Raw genomic sequence first — 21,112 nt, 5'->3', positions numbered from 1 at the left:
GTCCGGAGGCTTTCTTATTTAGCCTCTTCTATGTGCGATGCCTGGCAGCGCACGCACGTTACGAGTATTAGACACAGGGGGTGGGATTGCCGTACGGAGGTGCGCTCCAATAAGAAACTGAAACCCAGAAACGCGTCCAAATTGAGCATTTTGTCGGGACATCGTAAAATGCTGGGCGTGCCTTATATTATTGTAACATGGGTGTACTAAGTAGTTTTTGATGATGCCCAGCAAGATTCTAATTGAAACCATGTCTTAAAAATCAATAATTAACAATTCAATTACTCAAGATTAATTCATTACTTAATTACATTGAACGCTAATAATTTTCCTTAATGGGCCCTTTGACGCACACCACTACGGAATCAACCTTTTTTTTCTGTGTGATGCAGTTTTTGCAGAAGCGATTTTGCCCACGTTTCTGGAAACACCCAGTATAACGAGTGCAGGGCACTCATCTTGATTTTCAATTACTATAAAACCCCGAGCAAAAGCCCACCCAAACTTTGTAGATAGCCATGAAAACTAAATGAAAGCTGTTAAGACAGAGAGCAAAAATGCAGAAGGGGCCCATGGTAGGGTGGGCTTCACTGTTCTGCACCAGCACACACACGTCAAGCTTCACCACTTCGCACCGGCGTGCTCAAAGAAGAGACTGTTGTAGGGGAGTATCTCGGTTAGGCTAGGTTGGCTCGACAAAGTCTGGGGTGACCACTTGATATGTCCTTTGCTTAGTTTTCACACAGGGGTGGGCACTTATTATGGAACAGGTGCATGTTCGATAACTCACTATAGCCCTGGAGGTTTGTGAAAGCAGTGACAACAGATTTCAGGACTTACCTTGTTTTTTATGAAGGTGCTGATGGTGACTCTGCGTAGCTTGTTCGGTAGCTTGATGGGCCGGAAGATCTGAACCACTAGTGCTACTTCAGGCACTGGTGCCTGATCACTAGGTGAGCCTCCTTTAGAAATCCTGCCTGCAGGTTTGGACTTGGAAAAGTTCTGGCAAAAACAAATCCCCCCCAAAACATCTGGTCTGATTAAAACGATAAAGTATTTTAATGAAAAAAGGTGCAAAGAGAGCACAGTAAAAAAAGGTCACATTGCAGTCTCTGGTAACACTGCTTTGTCGGGAAGGCGCTAACCTCAAAGAACCAATCTTAGAGACATAACATAACATATGCTGTGCAACAATATTTTTATACTCAAACAAGTGTTGGGAGCACATCTGTTGTATGAGTGGATGGCTACCAAATGCAATACCATATCTCTAATCCAAAGACACAAAATGTAAATAAAAATGCACCAATTGCACAGTGGGATCCCCCCCCAGATACAGTTATCTGCAATTAATGTCACCATCTTAGCTTCCAATGCAAGTAGTCATAAAATGTGAATCTCAGATTAGTGACTGTCAGATCTATGAGTGGACTATAGAGCTATGGGTAGAATTGTAAGATATGGACAGAAAGACTGTGAATGCAAAATGGATGTAAAAAAAAAAAAAGTGATGATGCAGTTAGAATGATTGATACGAGAGGCAAGTGTAACATGAGCAAATTGATCTCCAGAACGCCCTGCGAAAAAATTGGGGTGATGACAATAACCTATGTAGCCTCAAAACTAGCTACCAAGAACCAGGTGTTTGAAAAATCCTTACTGACAAGTTTTCAGATGCAAACAAGCCTGTTGCACTGGGCTCGATTTAATCTTTGAGACGTGGCCATGCTACAGTGCTTTTTGTCCCAGTCACAATTCTAACAGTATGGTTTTCAATGCCTTCATTCTGCAAAGAAAGTTAATACCTGGCCTTTCAGGTTTGTTAGCACTGACTGCACAAATGCACCCAACGTTACTAAATGAAAATCAGTTGACAAGCTTCCGAAATGCCTGGCGCCATTTCGTTGCACGTCCACTCGGTGGCACTCACTACACTATCAGCCCGCCCTATGGACAGATATTGCGACGGAACTGGTGGAACATTGGATGCACATTGCCTGCGTTGGAAAGAAATTTTGTTGTGGTTTTTATAGTAAACATAAAGTTTGTGCAAAAGCTTCCAAAAACAAAGTGTCGTTCGAAAACAGTCCTTCTCCATTGCCTGTGCAGGCTTGGTCGCTGGGGTCGCTAGGAACGCTGTCTGCATGTACCTGCTCGCGTGCAGGCAACAGAGATTAACCATTTTCGAACGACGCTCTTCTGTGGAGCTGCTTGTCAAATGATAGTTTTAAGAATATTGCATGCACCTTACAACATATAATAGGATTAACACATTATTCGACTGACTATTTAAAAAATAAAAATTCTTCCTGAGAGCAATTCAAAGTTTTGAAGTACTAATAGCACTGCCAGTGATGTGATTGGTCGTAGTCATTTTGGAGCAGCTATTGGAGCAGCCAAAAGTTCATTGTGGAAAAGGAAAAAGAGCTTTTGGAGCATAACAGCACACTTCATATTCATTATATCACTGCAAATATGGACGAGAGACGGCACTGTCGCTTCACTGCAGTACACCAGTATGCAGTGAGAAGCGCACTCGACAAAGCTAACCAACCCACCAGAACAGACCACGAGACTTGTTGCAAAACTTATGAGTACTGTCAGTGCTTGGCAACAAATTGAATAGTATGTTATTTAAGGCGATTATCGGAAGTCCTGACAACTCGCACGAGCCTATTCTAACGATCCGGCCCGGTAGCGAGGCCTGCAGTAGTTACATTTTCAGTATTATTTAAGTGAACTTAAGTTCTGGCTCAATGCTGGCACAAATTCTTCACATTTTGGTTAAATGTAGCAGGGTAAGCACTTTGGCACAGTTTGGCGCAAATGGCACAGCAATCACATCACTGCACTGCTCCTAGCATTATCCACAATAGAAGGAGCAATTATGTTAAACATTTATTTCTGCCACCCACATCTAAGATTTTGCTTCTTTTCTTTTAGTTTTTTTTTTCTTCTTTATTTGTGCCATCTAAAGCTTCAAATGTGTTTCTTTAATCAATTGAAACAGTAAGCAACATATGTTTTCCATTTATTCTGAAGTTTGAGACGTAAAATACTTGCCAATACTTTTATGCCTGAAAGCGAATTTGGGAAGTAATTTGAGATTACCTACTCCTGGCCTTCTACTGAGTGGTTTGGAGGAAAAGTGACAGTCTACAAATCCCCAGTTGGTGGATCTTAATCCCGACCGAAGTGCTCGACACAGGCTTATTGCAGAGCAAGTTTCGTGTCAATGAGATTTTGGTTGACCGCCAACAGATCCTCGGGTGGTCTGAATTAATCTTCAGTTTAAAAAGTATAAAAGCACCAAAAAACAACAACGACCAAGATAAAGTAAAACAACACAAGGCACTTATTGTTTTCGGAGATTTTATAATTTTTAAACTATGAAACAACTAGCCCAATTAACCACATTGCTGTAATTCTTAGTCCTTCACTGGAATATGCCAGATGCCCTTCGCTAAACAAACAAAACATCAACGTAAAAAAAAAAAAAAAAAAATTGTCTTGCTGTTTAGGAAAAGTTAACACTGGGAGCAAGAGACCTATGCTTCCAATATTTGCAAAGCTGTGGAAGAGTGATGTCTTCCATTAAAACTACAAGCCTCTCCCGTTAATGATTACAGGTCAATCTCATTTATGCATCCTTTTGGGGAAAATTACAACCCACTGAAGAGCTCTCAGCACAGCTTTCGTAAAGGGTTGTCCACCATCGCCCAGCTGGTGGAAGTAGTCTATGATTTTTCTGAAGTTCTCAACCATAAGAGCCAGGTAAACATTATTTTTTTAGACCTCAAGAAAGTGTTTGATAAGGTTAACCTCAGTAAATTACTCGTTAAATTAAAATCTATACTAAAAAATTACAGGCTAATCAGGTGTTCCTGCATGAAGGAAGGTAATTCATAGAAATCAAGGGTAAGCACTCAGATATGAGCAACATCAAATCAGGCATACCCCAAGGTATGGTCCTCAGACCACTGTTTTTCTTACTGATTATCAACAATATTCCCTTTAATTTAGCTGTTAAGGCAAACTGTTCGCCGACGACTGCATTTTGTATACAGAAATTAAGACGGCCACCGGTCAACTGAACCTAAATACATGTTTAACCCACATTGGTCAATGGCAAATGTCGTTAAATTTTGAGAAGACCGTCCATACGACTATCGTGCACGAAACTAAGCCCACTGCATTTACATACAGCCTCGAGGGACACCCTATAGCAAGGGCGAGCAGTTAAAAATATTTGGGCATAACCATCTCGCATGATCTACGCTGGGAAACTTGTACAAATAGTGCTGTAAAAAGAGTGCATTCCAAATTACAGTACTTAAAAGGGACACTGACAGGGCTTTGTTTAAATTATTGTGGAAGTTGATGCCTGACACTTCTGAAGTGAACTACAAAAAACAGATTTTGCCTGGATACCCTAGTTTTTATTTAAAAAAATGAAAAAGATCCAGATTTTTGCCGCCTCTCAACTCGTACGTCGTCTTCCAGGTCACGTGTGCAGTGACGTTGAGGGGGTAGGCGCGGGGTTCCGGAAAAGTTCTCTCTTTAGAGCCATCAGTGAGCAGCGAGAACTCCTCCGCTCGCGACCACATGACGACGTGCTGGCGGGCACAGCGCGAACAATGTGGTGAAAGGAGGAAAGTCTCATCTGGGTCCGGCCATACCCGTCCAGCTCCCTCAAGGAGCTTAGGCTCTCTCCCCCTCCCCCTCCAGCTTCTGGCGGCTGTTCACGGTTGCAGATGGAGCTGATAGTTTTGTGGACCTAGGATAGATGGTGCCACTAAAACTCCGTATAATAAAAGTTTTGTCGATGATACCAGGTTTTTGACGCATTTATATATACAGTAAAACCTCGTTATAAAGAAGTTGAAGGAGCGGTCGTAATTACTTTGTTATAACCATTAGTTTGTTATAGCCAATGTCCATTTCTTCCAACTATTCAAGCAAGGGGAATTATGATTGCTTTGTTATATCCATTTGTTTGTTATATCCCATTTTGTTATAACGAGGTTTTACTGTATGTTGGAACGACAAGATTCATAGGAAAGTTACCTTTTATCAAGCAGGTATTCGCACAACTTGCTATCTTTCTACAAGATTCCCCAGTGACGTCACGCCGCATGTTTCACATGGCCGCCGCTCGCGGCTGCAGGTTGGGGAATATTCTAAGTTTTGCCTCGCTATTACGCGGCGGAATCGGAACATTTCGATGAAAGGAGGTGTGTTTTCTGTCATTTGTGACAAGGTGAACAATATCAAAAGCAGAAGATGCCAACTCTTTCAACGTTAAAATCGTTGCACAGCTCCTTTAAGGCAGTCCTTGAAGCCAAGTTTGGCTAATACAAAACTTGTGGCATATAAAACACTCATTCGTCCATTGATGCAATATGTGTGAGAAATCCGGGATCCTCACACCATTCAAGATATGCATAAATTGGATGAAGTGCAGCGGCACGCTTTGCATTTTATTTTTTCCAATGTTGTTGAATGGACTCTCCAATGGCACTGAACTCGAAAGCTAATCTTCCGCTACTCAAGATACGGCGTAAAGAGAAAAGATTCAAATTCTTTTACATGATTCTCGAATCTCAATGACAGTACATAGATAAAGCCACTTACCCAACTCCTGATGTATCTAGAATTACTCGCAACAAACAGTCACACCCTTGATCAGCCCCCCTTGCTTAAAGGACTGTTTTAAATATTAATTCTTTCCCTTAACTATCAACAACTGGAACTCTCTTCTAAAAGATGCTGTCTCATGCCATTCGCTTGAATTATTTTGTTCATTCCTTCTAGGCATCTAGGGACCTGTGAAATAAAACAGGTGCATTGGCTTCTTTTTTTTTTTTCTTGTTGGCTAAATAAGCAGCAAAACACAACATTGTTTTCTCTTCTTTAAGTTTAAGTGTTCTATGGGTTTGCATTAGTGTTTGTGCCATTGCAGCCTACTGCTAAGTATCATTTTGCTTGATCTATTGTATTTGTTTTCAGCAATTTGGGCAACCCATCTGAGAATATTATGTTATCAACTTGTATTACGTTTATCTTGTTCAAGTAGGAGTTGCTTCTGTTTTTATTGTATATTCTTAGATAGTGTGCAAGCCATCTCCATCTTACTCCCAGAGGGACTGGTATTTTGAAAGAAAATAAATAAATAAAAACTCACAACTTTGGAGGTGGAGCCCATCATCTTAAAAATTCGGATCGACCTTGAGCGGTAGGCCGCGTCTGATGCACGTTTATCCAGGTCCTGCTTCTGCAGCCTGAAACACAAACCAACAATAAAGTTATGTGTAAACTTCAACTACACAGTGGTGAACAGAGACACGGCTCTGTTTGGACTCGGCAATTAATCGGAAACACCATATTGTGGGATGTTGTTCGCAGCGCATGCTCAGAACTAGGTCCCATTTATCACCTTTCAAGAACAACAATTCTGATTGCATGGAATGAACGTTAAACGTGCATCCGCGTGCATTCCTTGCAGGCAGTGAAGACAAAGCTATGCGTACCCGTGCGCTCACGGACCTTGTGCACCAATCAAAGCTGCACATGAGCAATGTTTTGACCTCGAGCATCGTTCTGAGCACGCGCTGCGACAATGACGACGACGCGGATGGGACAGGGGTGTACGGCAGCACTTTAGGTCTCTTCCTTGGTACATGCTCACATTCCTCATCAGACGGCATTTTGATGCCGCTGCAGCCGCTGCTGTTGCTGCACGTCGCCACAGCACAACTGAGGTCCGGCCTCGAGGTAGAGCAGATATGAGCACGCCTGACGAGCACTGAACGGGCCACGGTTGCCCCTATAGCACACACCTCGGAGCATAAAAGGAAGTAAAGATGGAAGGTAAACATTTTTTGTGTTGCTATTTGGCTCTCATAACTAGAGTTTTGCATTTACAAATAAAAAGAGAAACTTCCTTAACCCTCTTAAGTGCCTTGCATGAGCTGAGCTCGGCGGCAACTTTCTGGTTAAAAATGCCACGGACGAGCTCAGCACGTCCAGTGGTTTTTTCGGTAGCCCCCAATTCCACGGACGAGCTACGCTCGTTCGAGTGGTTTGCAGCGCTGATCATAGATGACCGCCATCGTTCTAGTTGGTGTCTTTATTCGCCGCCGCTGGTAGGATAAATGAAAAGATACTCTGGCAACAGTCATTTAAAAATGCCGTCACCAGCCAACGGAGCACGCGGAACTTCACCGCAAAAAAGAAAAGCGATCGCTGAAGGAAGCTCGAGCGACTCGGAAGAGGTGGAGTTTTGTTTGTCGAGTGAAGACGATGATGACGTTGTTGGTGAACTCAGCTCTTCCAAAAGAATCCGATGACGACGACGACAACAATTCGGGTGGTGGCGGCAATTCCACACAGTCCGCAACCTCAAATAAGGTGGCTGTGCAGTACTTGGTGTTTTAGCATGAAAACATCAACAGGACTGCCCTAATTCACTGTTTTTCATTACATTCAACCCCAGAGGATGCAGGATGCTTAACGCATCTGTGGAAATGCAAAATGCTTAGCACATATGTGCACAACTATAACAAGGTTCATGTGCACACAGAAATATACAGATTTTTGTGTACTAATAAACTTTTGAAATTCTGCCTGTGATACTAGAGGAATAAAACTCCCCAATAAAAAAATATTGCATTTTTAGGTCACTTTAAAAAAAAGTAGCACTTACTATATTTTCCTATTATAATTTATCCGAAAAATTCCCATTTTTCAGGGTTTCGGGCCAATCAAAGAGTGACTTGGAGCCCATTTTTTTGGAAGAATTTCAAGAGCGATGATCTATAAAGGTTGTCACATTAGGCTTTTTTTTTTTATTTTACTTGTACAAGTGTTTTTTTGTTGTATGTTTTAAGCTACAAAACATTATTTTAAAAGAGGCAGAGCAAACAGATTCAAAATCAGGATGCAGTTTGCACACTGCAGCTCCACAAAATTTTGGCTTCCAAGTTAATATGAGCAAAATTCTTTGAAGAGCTCCGAATTCCCGGCAAAAAAAACTGCACTCCAAAAATGCAGAACCTTACACGCATGTACCATATGTGAGGTCCACTTAGAAAGTTCCTGGAACCGCACAATGTTAACGGTCTCCACACTATAGCCAAATAGATTTTTGAGGCTTTGGCATTGCTGCTGGTAAGCATGTATGCATAGTGGTAACTGGCTCAACTGCTTGGATATGTGACACAGTTGATGTGTCTAGGCATGCATGCTATTTGAGTAGTGTGCCAGCACCAAATTACCAAAAAATAAATAAAATAGAAGAGCATTTTGAAGGAAAAAAACAAAACAAAATCATTTATGAGGATTTTGGACATAATATTGTCTGTCTGTCAAATAAATCCAAATATAAAAACTGTTTGTAACAAAACTACTACTAAACATGGAGGAAAAAAAAAAGCAAGGAAAAGACGGTGAGCCACGATGCCACCTTGTGCCCATCAGCTTGGTTGTTGCTTGTAGAAGCACAAGTTCAGTTAGTTGGTACAGTTTCCAGTGTTTCCAGCGTATGTGGCATGTGCCTTGATCACTTGCCAAAGTGGCAAACTAGTGTGTGCTGAACAATGCAATATGCACACCACCAGTTGAGATCCAGAAAGGCATTGTTTAAAGGCTATTTTAAAAACATTTTCTAGCCTCACCCAGGCATCAAATGGCAAGGGTTATGAACTTTAACCCTGGAGGGAAAAGAAACAAGGTTCAAGCACTTCCTTTTAAATATAACACACCTTCAGCTTTAGCCTCATGTCAACACAATAAAGACACACAACACTCTAGTACATTACATTTTTGAGCATATGAGGCAAAACATAACATCATTTAAATAGCAGTAAACTTCAGCCCGGTAACAGTTCTGGAGAAACTTTACACTGTCTAGCTTCCCAGCCATGTTGCCCCATCGAAGACTAACACAATGCAATGGACCTTTTCCAAAAGGAGTTCTACGCATGCACATGCTCTCCTCAAACAGCCGTGAAGGCTCAAATTATGTTCAATAGACATAAGCATAAGTGGTGGAGGTTCCATGGGGAGATGCAGCACCTCTTCCGTGTCCTCCACTTATGTGTTGCCGAGCCACTTTTTTTCAAATAAGTGCAACATTACTATGTGCATCGCAGTCTTCTCAAAAAAAAACGTTCGTCCATCTAGATAATATAGGATCGGAGGGAACCCTTTCGCAGCCCCAATACAATCAGGCTGAAACCCGGTATCATTACCAAAGGATGTGCCGATGGTCGGTACTTGGGTCGCTTCGATTGTAAAATTGCCATTCTGCACACAGAGAAAGTGCGAAGAGAATAGAAATTAGGATGAAATAGTTTGCGAGAATCAATTTAACTTAATTTCTCCCAATTCAAAATTAGGGCGAAATGAGGACAGACTGCTGGCACATAGTTTGGGCTTGGCCCCGTGGAGCTAGCCACTGGCACAAGTCACCACCCGATTAAAGGGTCTCACCGTATGCATCCGTGCGTCAATTTATCCGATCCCCACAAAAATAGCTAGTGCACCGGCCGCTTGGTGCCGTCTTTGTGTGGAAAAGGTTCATTGCTAAAGGCTGATTGCCAACGAATAAGGGGCGAAAATCCTCTTGTAAAACAAGAATAACAGGATGACAGAATGAAACTCACCTTACAGTCACGAGGTCTACATTGTCTGGAATGTCTTCCAAGTCCAGCACTTGTACAGATGAAAGTGAATGGAGCCTGAAAGTTGTTAAAGACACCTTGAAGACACTTCTAAACTTTCTATAACGAATAAGTTCTATGATTGTGAGAAAGCTCGGGGAACTACCTAGGGTCTTTTTATCATTAATTTTAAGAGAAGCGTTTTATGTCAACAACATGCATTCAAAAACACACACAAAAAAAAAAGGCGAGCAAAACAAAACTTTAGCATCCCTCATCATCTGAACATTAGAAAGACTACCAAGTGATTTTTGCCCCATCCCCCAAAGGTCATCCTGGCGATATCCCACACCACCTGGTGATACGTAGTCATAGAGTTATTACAATAAATGCTAGAGGCTCAGGTGGCACTAGTGAGCTGTTGCATTTTGAAGCAGATAGCAAGCAGTCAGAAATTGACTTCCGGTAATGCATGTCTATGGGACCAAGCGAGTGCATTTTCTCTCTGCGCTCGATTATAAGAGCAAATATCACGAATAATTTGTAAGTACTACGCACATTGGAACATTTCTCAGTCACGCAGACGAAATAATTGGTCAGCTACAGCATTTTTATTTGAAATTCGTGGCATAAAGAACGGTGTTAAAACCGCTTCATACGTGCATTTATGTGCACTGTCGGACACTATTAGCGCAAACACGGCGTCGACGCTTTAGAACATGGGGGATATACATGCCAGACGAACGAAGGACATAAGGAAAACCAAGAGAGACGGCAAGAACTATGCAGTAACACTGGATAAGTAACTCCTTGTGCACGCAGACGATCAAAACAAATTGAAAGCCACGTAATATAGTCAGATTTGCAATAAATAAGTACTGCTTTATTCTTTCTGCTCATGGATATGTGTGAAGATGCTTGTTCTTGGTTCAAATCATCGCCCGCACGCTCCAAATCTTTGCAAATAGGGGGAAGCCAGAGGACAGGTGCGCGATAAAAACTGCCCAACATAGGAAATAATAAAAAGACACACATTTCGTAGCTCACATGCTTTCTTTTTTGCGTTTAAATGTTTCTTCAACCGATCGTAAAGATGCACGATGGAGTCATTTTCATCCAATGACAGGACGGGCATATTAGCAATATATAAGCACCACCGAAATGCTAGCAAACCTTGAACACACTCGACATTACTTTCGATCGTTAGTTTGCTTAGAATCATCGCTCGTTTTCACATACCTTTCTTGAAACAGAGATTTGGGCCTGAAATAGAGCAAAGTTTAACATGGTTCAGTGGTAAAGAAAAATGCTGTAACTAAAGCAATTACACTTTCACAATACCAATAAAGGTACATACTATCCGGTACAACTGAAATGACAGAACTTATTCATGTTATTTTACGGCGAAGAGACAAAAGTAACGCGCGTTTTCCCATAGGAATACACAGGGAGGCTGGAAATGTAGACTGCATGCTGTCTGCTTCAATTTGCAACCGGAAGTCCTGTAGACACTAGCGCCAGCTGAGCCTCTAGCGTTTATTATAATAACTCTATGGTGACAGTTAGAAAAATGCAGAGGAGGGACAGACTACTTCCATAAAGCCCTGCATGCAACACGGCGCGCGTTGCATTCTGGGAACTAGTTGGCCAGGGAGGAGAGCGCCATGGTTTCGGTTTCAATCAACACGTCGACGAGAGATTATACACATACCGTGGACTATAAACGGCTGTTATTTTATGTTTTCTGGACCCGAGAGCGTCATTTGTGGTCTCTAAACTAACCTAAATGGCCAGACCTCGAAGCTTTAGCACAAGCTCGAGACGTATAGCTTGTCTTAACGCATGCTTGTTGTATTTTTGTACTTGAGCCTTTCTGTTAGCGTTTCAAGGCATGTGGACTAGTCAGTGCTGGGCATCTCGACAGTGCGAAGCTCAGGGATCTTGTTTGTGTACGAATCAACAAGCTGTAGACACCAGTAAGTATGCATACATCGAGCTTGCGCCTTTACATTAGTGTTCTTGATCAGGAAGTTTGTTTGTTTCGTGCGTCCATAGACGAAATATAACTTTTTGCAATTACTGTTTCTCTTAATACGCCTGAGTATGCGAGGTAAAACTCGGAGGCGCCATTGAAAAGCTCCATTTGAACACAGTTCTTATCGCTTATCTGTACTGCCCCGCAGCACTGCACGAATTCGTGAAGTCCCCACCCGCTTGCATTTCACTAATATTCAACATCGCGTATACGCATAAAGTTATCCTGCAATCATATAGGCAGATTCGCACATACAAAGCGTTTTAAGAAAGCAAAAGTCGAGCAGGCGCGCCAAACGAATGAAATTATTCAAAGCGCATTTGACGGTTGCTAATGGCCATAATATTTGTTACGTGTTTGCTTTCTTCCTCACTGAGTATGCCGAGATAACTTCAGACACACCGTTCAGGCACAGATCTTGGCCGTCATTAAAAGGTCGTCCAAAAAGGCTTAGCGAGGAGTAGGGGACGCTTGTTAGGGCCTCTGTCGTAGCTAGCCGATCTCAGCGTTTGCAAAAACCTAATATTATATCAGTATAAAATTTGAGTGTGAGATATATGTGATGACACGAGGAAGACATTATAGTAACTTTTGTGCAGCAGTGAGGTCAAACTTATTGCGTTTCCCTAAAAGTTAATGCGCCAACGTTGGCTCGAATTTGATACTCCTGTAAGGATGCGGCTGGCTTTTCAACCAATGAAGTAACAAGAAGCGGACGTTTGGCAAACAAAATACATGTAAGGCTCAAGGTGACCAAATTTCAGTTATAGTTCACTGGTACTAGACGGGATTACTGACACTAGCTCAGAGATGCACTCGTGGGGTGAGGTGACTAAGCCACGTCTGTAGACTTGTCCCACACGTAAGCGACCCCTTATTGCTAGTATCCGGCGGCGCGACTACGCGTATAAGAACTTTCGTCCGAAGTCCGAGCGAGGCACCGAGCACCGAGGCCGCTCCCACGGATCATGTTACACGGAGCTGGCTGTTACGGGCGGGGTCTCCGAAGAGCAGACTCTCTCAACCTACGGCACAGCGTGCGTCTCGCTGCGCCGTAACGCCTGTGTGGCAACGGTAAACGAAAACCTCAGCCTGTGTGGCGAAAACCTCAGCCTGTGTGGCGACACGGAACCTCAGCCTGTGTGGAGACACGGAACCTCAGCCTGCATGGCGACAGAAGAACGGAAACTCAGCCTGTGTGGCCACCCCAATTCACACTATAAGTATTAAATCTCACTTTTATCATCTTTTTACCAATGTGAGCAGTCTCCTTTCGACCTTCCGATCCGGGCCAAGACCAAGAAAGATAACACATCTTACTACGTTTGCATATGCACGCACAATATCCGGTGTTTCGGGAACCAAGGAAAGTGCCCCGGTCTTCGTTTTTGTATCGCTCGAAAATGAGTGTATTGTACATTCGTCAAAAGTCAGATAGTCGAAAACGCAAGCAGCGCGTTCGATCACGGCGTGATAGCATGAGATGAAGCTGCACAGTCGAAACCGAAACTGAGTGGCCAACTAGTTCCCAGAGTGCGCTGTGTGGCATTTCGCCGCGATGGGGCGCGTCGGTTTTGGAAGATGTCTATTGGCTTAGAACGGCAACGGGATTAATCATACTTCTGGTTTCTAGGCTAAGTGGGGGAGGCACTCACTTGATCGAATGACGTTTTAGCGAACGCCCACGTTTCATCGAACGACACTTTAGCGAATAGTCGGACGCCGCGAAGCGGCGTTTTCGGGTGGGCCAAGTGAGTTCATATTTTTGTAACGAGTTGCCGTAGACTGTCGCCGCGAAGCGGCGTAAAGCGCAGCGCGACGGATGGGTTAACGCGCGCCCCCGTTATTCGCTAAAACGACCATTCGCGCTCAAATGTCGCCGTTCGCTAAAATGTCATTCGCTCTTGTGATATGGACCCGCTAGGTGGCACAAGCCAACGTTATTAGAACCAACTCAGTTCTGGAACTCCGCTCCGGAGGGGGGTCCCTTCGCGTGGCGCTTGTTAGAGGGCACGTGCTCCGCATTAATACTCGCTATAATCATCATTTTTCGGCGCACTTGTGGCCGTTGCGTCTGGCCTACTGAGCTTAGGATGTTCGTGGGGCTTTTTCTGACAGTAGCAGACGACTTTCAAATTGTTTCTGCTGCAGTTGGTAGTCACATATGAGAAATTCTGATACTTGTTTTAACCAGTAAAACATTGAATCTGTGTTCCTGTTGACTCTGAACCACATTCCAAGTGTCGTCTGCTGTCGGCACAAAATAATGATCGCGCGCGCGTGAACGCTCCTTCGGTCGTCTGCAACCGCTGCGACGGGAATGTCTGCGCGCATTTCACGCCTCGGAAAAACAACGCAGAGAAGCTTATACCAGAACATCAGAGTTCACACATTGCTCAAAAGTTGTGAAGCGACAATCCGTGAGTGTACAATCTTATTGAAATATGCCGGTGGCGTGCTGCGCACCGGAGTGTCGACATCGTAAACAGTCGGGGCCAGGTACTCAGGCGAGACATTTCTTCAAAGCTCCAGGTAGGCAGAGAATCAGGCGTGCTGAACTTAGCTCCTCCATCAAATCAGCGTGCCCAAGATTATAACAGCGACAGAACGAAAGCAATGCCCCCAACGCAATCGAAGCGTTCGGATACTTACGCTCGTATCGGTGTGCTGCGATCACGGCCAGCAATGGAATTGCCTTGGTAAGACGGCACATCTACCATTACAGTATGTACAAACTTGACCTGATTGTAGCCACCAGATTGTGGCGCCGACGAATTTGGGTTGTTAATATAATTGGGTTGTGGGGATGTTTATACGGTGTGTAGTTGGTCAGCCATTTAAAGTTGCGACGAGTCACATGCTGTAGATGAGCAATTTAGCCAGCGCAATACAACCGCTAGCCTGGGGTCTTTAACGTGCACCACGCAGTAGTGATACACGACCGCACGCCGGTGCGATGCTCATCCAGAGCGAAGCGGGCAGAGGTGGGCTCGAACCCAGGATCCCTGGGTTCTGCAGCGCGAGCTTTCGCTCCACGCGCGTCGAGTTGGGTGTGCGAGCCCACTCGGCCACCGATTCCCCTAATTTGGGTTGTTCGAAACGCTTCGCGCTGTCAGCACAGCTAAGGCGGCGGCGTATGCCATCATGGTCCCACCGCTTATCATGCTCAAGTTGCATTTTTACTGGCGAAAGGGCGAAAACCGACCGTAAACCATGCTGGTCGCCGAGGAGTCGGGTTGGGACTCGCAAACAGTTGCAGCGGTTGGCAGCCGCGGAGCAGTAGCAGACGAAAATGCGCGGAATAAAGCGCCGGCAGCGCCACCTCGCCGCGAAAGAATCGGACACGGTTTCGGACTCCCTCCAATGTACGGCGTCTATGGAAAGTTCCACAACTGAGTTGATATAGTAACGGTGGCGCAAGCTACCGCCCGTTATAAAGGGTACAGCTGTTACAGAGCCGTATATTTAGAGAGTTTGGTCAATGGGAGGCGCGGGCAGAGCCAGGGCGTGCGGCAGACTCGGAAAGGGCTTGGCATGCTCTCTTGACCAACCAGAAGCCGAAAAGAATCCCCTAGCGGTGGTAGCGAGAAACAGTTCTGAGCCGATCGATCATCGAAGGTCTCTGTTCGTAAATGGTTTTAATAAGTGCGTAAGAGTGAAGTGTAGTAACTCATTGTGGTTGAAAATAGAGTGCACGTGTTGTTTTATCATGATCATGCAGAAAGATGTAAGAAACGAATGCGCCGCTCAACTCTGTTTTGCGCGGACAGAGTGTGACCGCTCTGACGGCAGATTCCCGGCGCTCGGCGTTTGGCGTAAGGATTATGTCGATCTTTCCGCTAGTCGCACTCTTCCACCATCACTTTAGATGAGTGGGATTGAAACATCACGTGTACCATATTTTCAGCCATCAAGAGTTACTCCAATGCAGTTATCAGGTTTGTTTCTCGCGACCACCGCCAGGGTATTATTTCCGGCTTCTGGTTGGTCACATTCGAATTTCTGAAGACGCCCTGGAACACGCCCAGCCCGCTTTCGGCCAATGGCGCCGCTTCATTTGTCTCCTATACTTCCCAACGAATGGCCAAACTCTCTACATATACGGCTCTGAGCTGTTAGTATCCATCCATCCGTGTTCTTTGTATTTCGACGCTGCACAAATCTTCGAAATGTGCATTGAAGTAAAGGAAAATCAACTATTTACAGCTGTGCTAGCTAAAAGGTTGAAGATTATGAAACGCGCTCGAATCCACTAGCAAGAAAAATGGAATTAAGTTATAACTTACCCACACTCCTCCTCTAGGGCTTTCACCACAGATTCGGGAACGTTCATGAGCTCCACGATTTTGTACCGAAGACCATTTTCTTCGGGATCGCTTTCGCAAGAGCCGAACGTGTCTGTCCATTGCTGTTTGAAGTCTCGTACTTTCATCTTCTCGCCGATCCAAGATCGCCTGTCAGCTTCGTGGACCCGGTCCATGGCTACAGCGAAGACTTGTCAGAGACGACAAGTATTTAAACACCTTATATGCAGTACCAGGTAAACTTTGGGAACTTTAACGCTCAGAAATTACTTACCCAAGCGATACAAGTTGCAACAAATGTAGAACCAGACCACTGACCCAGAACGACAAAAACAACCGTGTCCTGGACAAACGCGCGGCCAGACAGGCGACCGCCAGACCGGCCAGACTCTGGTACTCTGGTGCACTCTGGTGGCGGTAGTTTGCGCAATCTTCGAATGCGGCGGTAGCCTGCGCCATCTCCTTTTGATGGAGCATTTGTCCAACAAACTGCTAAATTAAAAAAAAAAAAAAAAAAATTATGCGTGGTTTTTACATGACGTCATTTCCGATGCCCTCCAGAGAAAAGGGGAAGGAGCTCCCCTCTTATCAGGATCCTCCTTTGTGCCTCCCGGATTTGCACAGGCGTCGCTATTCTCCTTCCAGATTTTAGAAGATTAACCTATCACTCAAAATTTTTACAAAAGCAGCTTCTCTCTCCTCCTCTTACATGGTGTTCAAAAGTATGCGATGCGACGTCAGTGCACCTTTCCAAATAACGCTCGACCCCAGGGGCAACAAACCGTTTTCGAGCCCAGTCACCGAGTTTGAGGCTAGACTCTCACTGGCGTCCCTCCTAATCCTAACCGAGTGGACTGTGATTTCAATAGGTGCAGCCCTGCGTAGGCGCAGTTTCAAATGCTGCTGGCAGCTAAATTCTCGTCTTTTCCCGCTATATTTTGTGTTTCATGGTACAATCTCCGGCAATATGAAAGACCCACTGGGAGTGCATGGCCGAGGCGGTGGCTGGCGGGGGCGCTGCGAGCGCTCCGGGCAATTTCATTCTGCTTCGAGGGGAGGACGCTCACTCGGGGCTCAGCACAATCTGATAAGCGCGTTTCGCTTTAGCTGAGCCCGAGTGAGCATCCTTTCCTCGAAGCAGAATGGAATTGCCCGGAGCGCTCGCAGCGCCTCCGCCAGCCACCTCCTCGGCCATGCGCTCCCAGTGGGTCTTTCATATTGCCGGAGACTGTACATATATTTTCCCGAGGACATTGAGAAAGCATTGTGCCACATTTGAAAAAAAACAAAAAAAAAACAAAAAAAAAACTGTAAACTATTTTTGTTGGGTACGCGCGCGACGGAACAAATGCAGCAATGGTGAGGGAACAAATGCGACTGGAATGTATAGTTCTAGTTATTTCTTTTTTGCTTACGGTAAGCTTTGACGGCGCTCCAGGATTCGCCACATGTGAAACAACAAAGCGCTTTGCTGTCAGAAATAAATTGCAACAGAAGAGGGCCGAAAGGCATGCATTTTTCACGCTCACAAATAACGTGTTTACCGATGGACAGGACACGGACATACAATTGAGGAAGTGTTAACATTCTAACATATATATCGTACGTACCACACGATGCAGCGTTATCCGAAAAGAATTCATTTGAGAAAGATCTCAAATAACACAGTCACAGTCAACGACAGTCACATCTTGACGATCGGACGGAATCCGAGATGACTTCGTTTTGGGGAGAGCTTCCTTTTTTCACAACCGCACCAAGGCAAAGAAACAAACGCGACTGACCCGTTTCTCACCCCAACCCGGACAACTATTTTTGGAGATGACTGAGGATTCTACACGGATTATCTCTGGGAGGGGGGAGAACAATGTTCGCAAAATCGCGTCGAGGGTCGTTCGACGTCCTTCACCTTCTTCGTTTCCCGTGAATGTCGAGCAGAAAAGCTTGAATGGCAGGCACTTACCAGCCTTATTTCCGACAGTGGAAGATAACACCAAAAATGGTACGCAGCACACATAAAAAAAATTAAGTGGAAACTTTCAAGAGGGGGCGAGAAAACGTTGAATGCAAAACCGCAAAAACGTAGGTAGAAAACCACACTGAGCGGGTCTTCACATTCCCAGAGAGTGGCAGAAAATTTCTAGCTGATAGAGGGCGCGAGAGTCGCACCAGCTGCACCAGCATCAGCAACATGGCGGCGGCCTAGGAGCGTTTTTTGGAAAGGTGTATACTTGGGGACAACTTTTTTTCGCATTTCCGGGGAGAGGAGGATAGCCCACCCTCGCACAGCTTTATTCGGCCAAATACTTTTTGGTTTAGCGCTCAAACTGGGAGAGGGAACGCGTGTCCGTGAGGTTAGAAATTGTCTGATAAAAAAGAATTTTTTTGTGAGCATTGTGACTATGGGATGCCGCTAACTTTTTTCGAACCGAAAGTTTGATGATCGAATCAAGCAGTTAGAAAGGTTCGAAAGATTTCGAATGTTCGACCTTTTCCATATCGAGAAATTCGACGTAAGTCGAATTTTCGAACTTGTTAAACTAAGAAGTTTGATGCTTTTCGAAATTCAAACTTATTACGCTGTAAACTTCGATGCTTGTCGAACTTGATAGACTAAAAAATTCTATGATTTTCGAACTTTTGAATGTCTTGTACTAAAAAGTTTGGAGCTTTTCAAATTTCGAACTTCCTACGCTAAGAAATTCTATAATTTTCGAACTTATTAATCTAAAGAATTCGAAAATTGTCAAACTTTCGATTCCTGAAAAGTCAAAAGGTCGACGAACTTCGAAATTTTAGGGTAAAAGTTCGAAGTTTGTCGAACTTCGAAAGACGGGCGGGCGGTTTCATTTGGATTCAAGCCGACATTCGTAATTTTTTTTTCTTGCATTTTTACATGTGGCGCCGCATTTCTTGCGAAAGACAATGCCGTTTATTTCAATCATCTGGCATGCTTGATTTTAAAGAAATAGATTCCCGAAGGAGCGAGGAAGGACAACAGTTTTTGACAATTGTCGTTTGTGCCACATTTGAAGCGTGCTATAGCCGAAGATATTTATGGTAGAGCTGTTAAACTTTTTAAGAATGATCTATGTATAGCCTAGGGAGCCTAGGTAAGTGTAGTCTTAAGATATGATTATTGTTGTTCAAGACGAGTTTCGAAGAAATATCCAAACATGTATCTACGGGCAATTATGCCCAATTGTTTGAGGTATCGCATTTAAATTAACACCACAGACAGTACATATCACTACCATCTGCAGAATACAAATTAATTCAGGCAAAAAGGATTTCTAATATTGTTCAAACTCGGCACGTCGTTAAAAAAAATATACTATATACTTTTTTTTTTTTTTTTTTTTCATTTTACGTTTTTGGGACATGTTTCTTTTAGCCTGTACACATTTTGGTAGGAGAAACTTGTTTCGTAGTTCTGGACCTGTGAATATGCAAGAATACAACACTTCCGGTGGATTCTTGATAGCTTTTTTTTTTCTCCAGCTTTTTATTTTTTGCATTTATTGTTATGTTTATATATTTATTATTTTTTACCAATGGCACAGTTATTTAGGTCGAAAAGACATAGCTTTGAACTTCCGAACCACCGAGCATGTGACGAGTAGCGCCTTCTGACAACGAGCTTCTAACAATGACCATCTATGCTATCTTTTACGCAGTGAAGAGCGACAGTAGCTATACATATGCATAAACAATTTCAGATTAAAATAAGCTCGACCATGCCCTCTTTTTTCCCTGTATTGTTTTCTTTAACAGTCCGAAATACCTGAGCAGAGAGAGACTGGAGCCCCCCCCCCCCCCCCCCCCTTCCCGTTTTTCCTCTTCCGACGCTACTGGTATGGTAGAACGCTCCTCGACCTCAAGTTGTGTCAGCTTCTGTGCTTCACTGCTTTTTGCTCGGCGTTTCTTCCACCCCAGAAAATAAACCTCCAAAGCAATTATACCGTAAACAAAAAAATTGTCAAGGTGCAGGCGAGCTGGCGTATGTTGATCATGATGCAAAATCCCGAGACTGGGAATGAAATTCAAAAGAAATAGTGCAAGAAGAAAGTGAAAAGGGGACAGGACAACGTCTCCTCAGCAGAGTTTTCAGCCAAGTTGAGTTTGAGACGTTGTCGTGAGACGAGTTTGAGACGTTGGTTGTCCTGTCCCCTTTTTTTCTGTCTTCTTACACTTTTTCTTTCAAATTTCATTCCCAGTATCAGGATTTTGCACCATGTACAAACTAAACTTACTATATGCCAGCGTCACTCGGGTGGAGTTCGAGCAGATTACTACCAGCGTGCAAGGGGGCAGGTAGGCAGTTTGCCAGATCGCTTCAAGGTTTTTCTGAGCCTCAACCACCTGCCTGCCCCTGGCCGTTTCGAACTGGATGAGTATCGTTAAACAGTGGCCGCCCCCCCCCGGGCTGGCGGTCACAATTACTGATCTGCACACGTCACTCTGCACTGGCAAATAATCCAGCACATCCAGGACACTCGTCATCCCATTTAATTGCCTGACCAACTTTGCGCAGTCTAAATGTCACAACCAAACATTTCTAAACCTGATTTCGTGAAAACCAGTGAGGCGTGAAAACGATTAGCGCCATTCACACTCTTGGGACCGAGTAAGACCGAGAGAGACTAGACCGGTTTTTAAGCCTTTGGCGACTTCTTAGGATTGGGTGCGCTGCAGCGGAGCTGGTCCTAAGAGATCGCAAGAGGCTTAAAAACCGGTGTGCTCTCTCGGTCTTACTCGGTCGCAAGAGTGTGAACGGGCCTTTATTTGAAACTGAAACTGTGGCGGAACATGTAAACCGGACTTCGAGCTTTGCGCAGTTGGACTTAAAAGAAATTCGAAACCTAAGTTGTTTTTTTGTTCTTTTCCGAATTTAGCGCTAAAAAAGAATCGAAACCTTCGAACTTTATGTAGAAAGAAATTCGAAATCTTCGAATTTATCTAAATTTATGTCTATAAGAATTCTAAACGTTCGAATTTTTCGAATTTCAGATCTAAAGAAATCCGAAACATTCGAATCTCTCGAATTTCAAGTTAGGAAAGTTCGAAATCTTCGAATTTCTCGAACTTCAAGTAAAAAAATATTCAAAATA

General features: G+C 44.0%; 1 protein-coding gene across 5 annotated transcripts in view; it reads right to left on the bottom strand.

Moving 5' to 3' along the window:
* Nucleotides 1-16,485, bottom strand: part of LOC8053141 (snRNA-activating protein complex subunit 3) — a 32,456-nt gene extending 15,971 nt beyond the window's left edge. The window contains exons 1-6 of one of the 5 annotated variants that reach the window (XM_029967940.3): nucleotides 16,276-16,405; nucleotides 15,984-16,191; nucleotides 10,902-10,925; nucleotides 9,666-9,740; nucleotides 6,185-6,281; nucleotides 841-1,002 (exon numbers count right to left, since the gene is read on the bottom strand). In XM_029967940.3, the coding sequence (XP_029823800.2) occupies nucleotides 841-1,002; nucleotides 6,185-6,281; nucleotides 9,666-9,740; nucleotides 10,902-10,925; nucleotides 15,984-16,177 (552 nt within the window). In that variant the 5' untranslated portion in view covers nucleotides 16,178-16,191; nucleotides 16,276-16,405. Of the gene's footprint in view, nucleotides 1-840; nucleotides 1,003-6,184; nucleotides 6,282-9,665; nucleotides 9,741-10,901; nucleotides 10,926-15,983; nucleotides 16,204-16,275 lie in introns of all 5 variants that reach the window. The other 4 variants (XM_029967941.4, XM_042287212.1, XM_029967942.3 and 1 more) reach the window with 4 other exon arrangements.
* Between the last annotated feature and the right edge of the window lie 4,627 nt (nucleotides 16,486-21,112).

Source organism: Ixodes scapularis, unplaced genomic scaffold (assembly GCF_016920785.2).
Source record: "Ixodes scapularis isolate PalLabHiFi unplaced genomic scaffold, ASM1692078v2 PGA_scaffold9__187_contigs__length_104089568, whole genome shotgun sequence".
Classification (NCBI taxonomy): Eukaryota; Metazoa; Arthropoda; class Arachnida; order Ixodida; family Ixodidae; genus Ixodes; species Ixodes scapularis.
The sequence above is the reverse complement of the archived record's forward strand: the minus strand, read 5'-3'. Positions and strand labels throughout refer to the sequence as shown.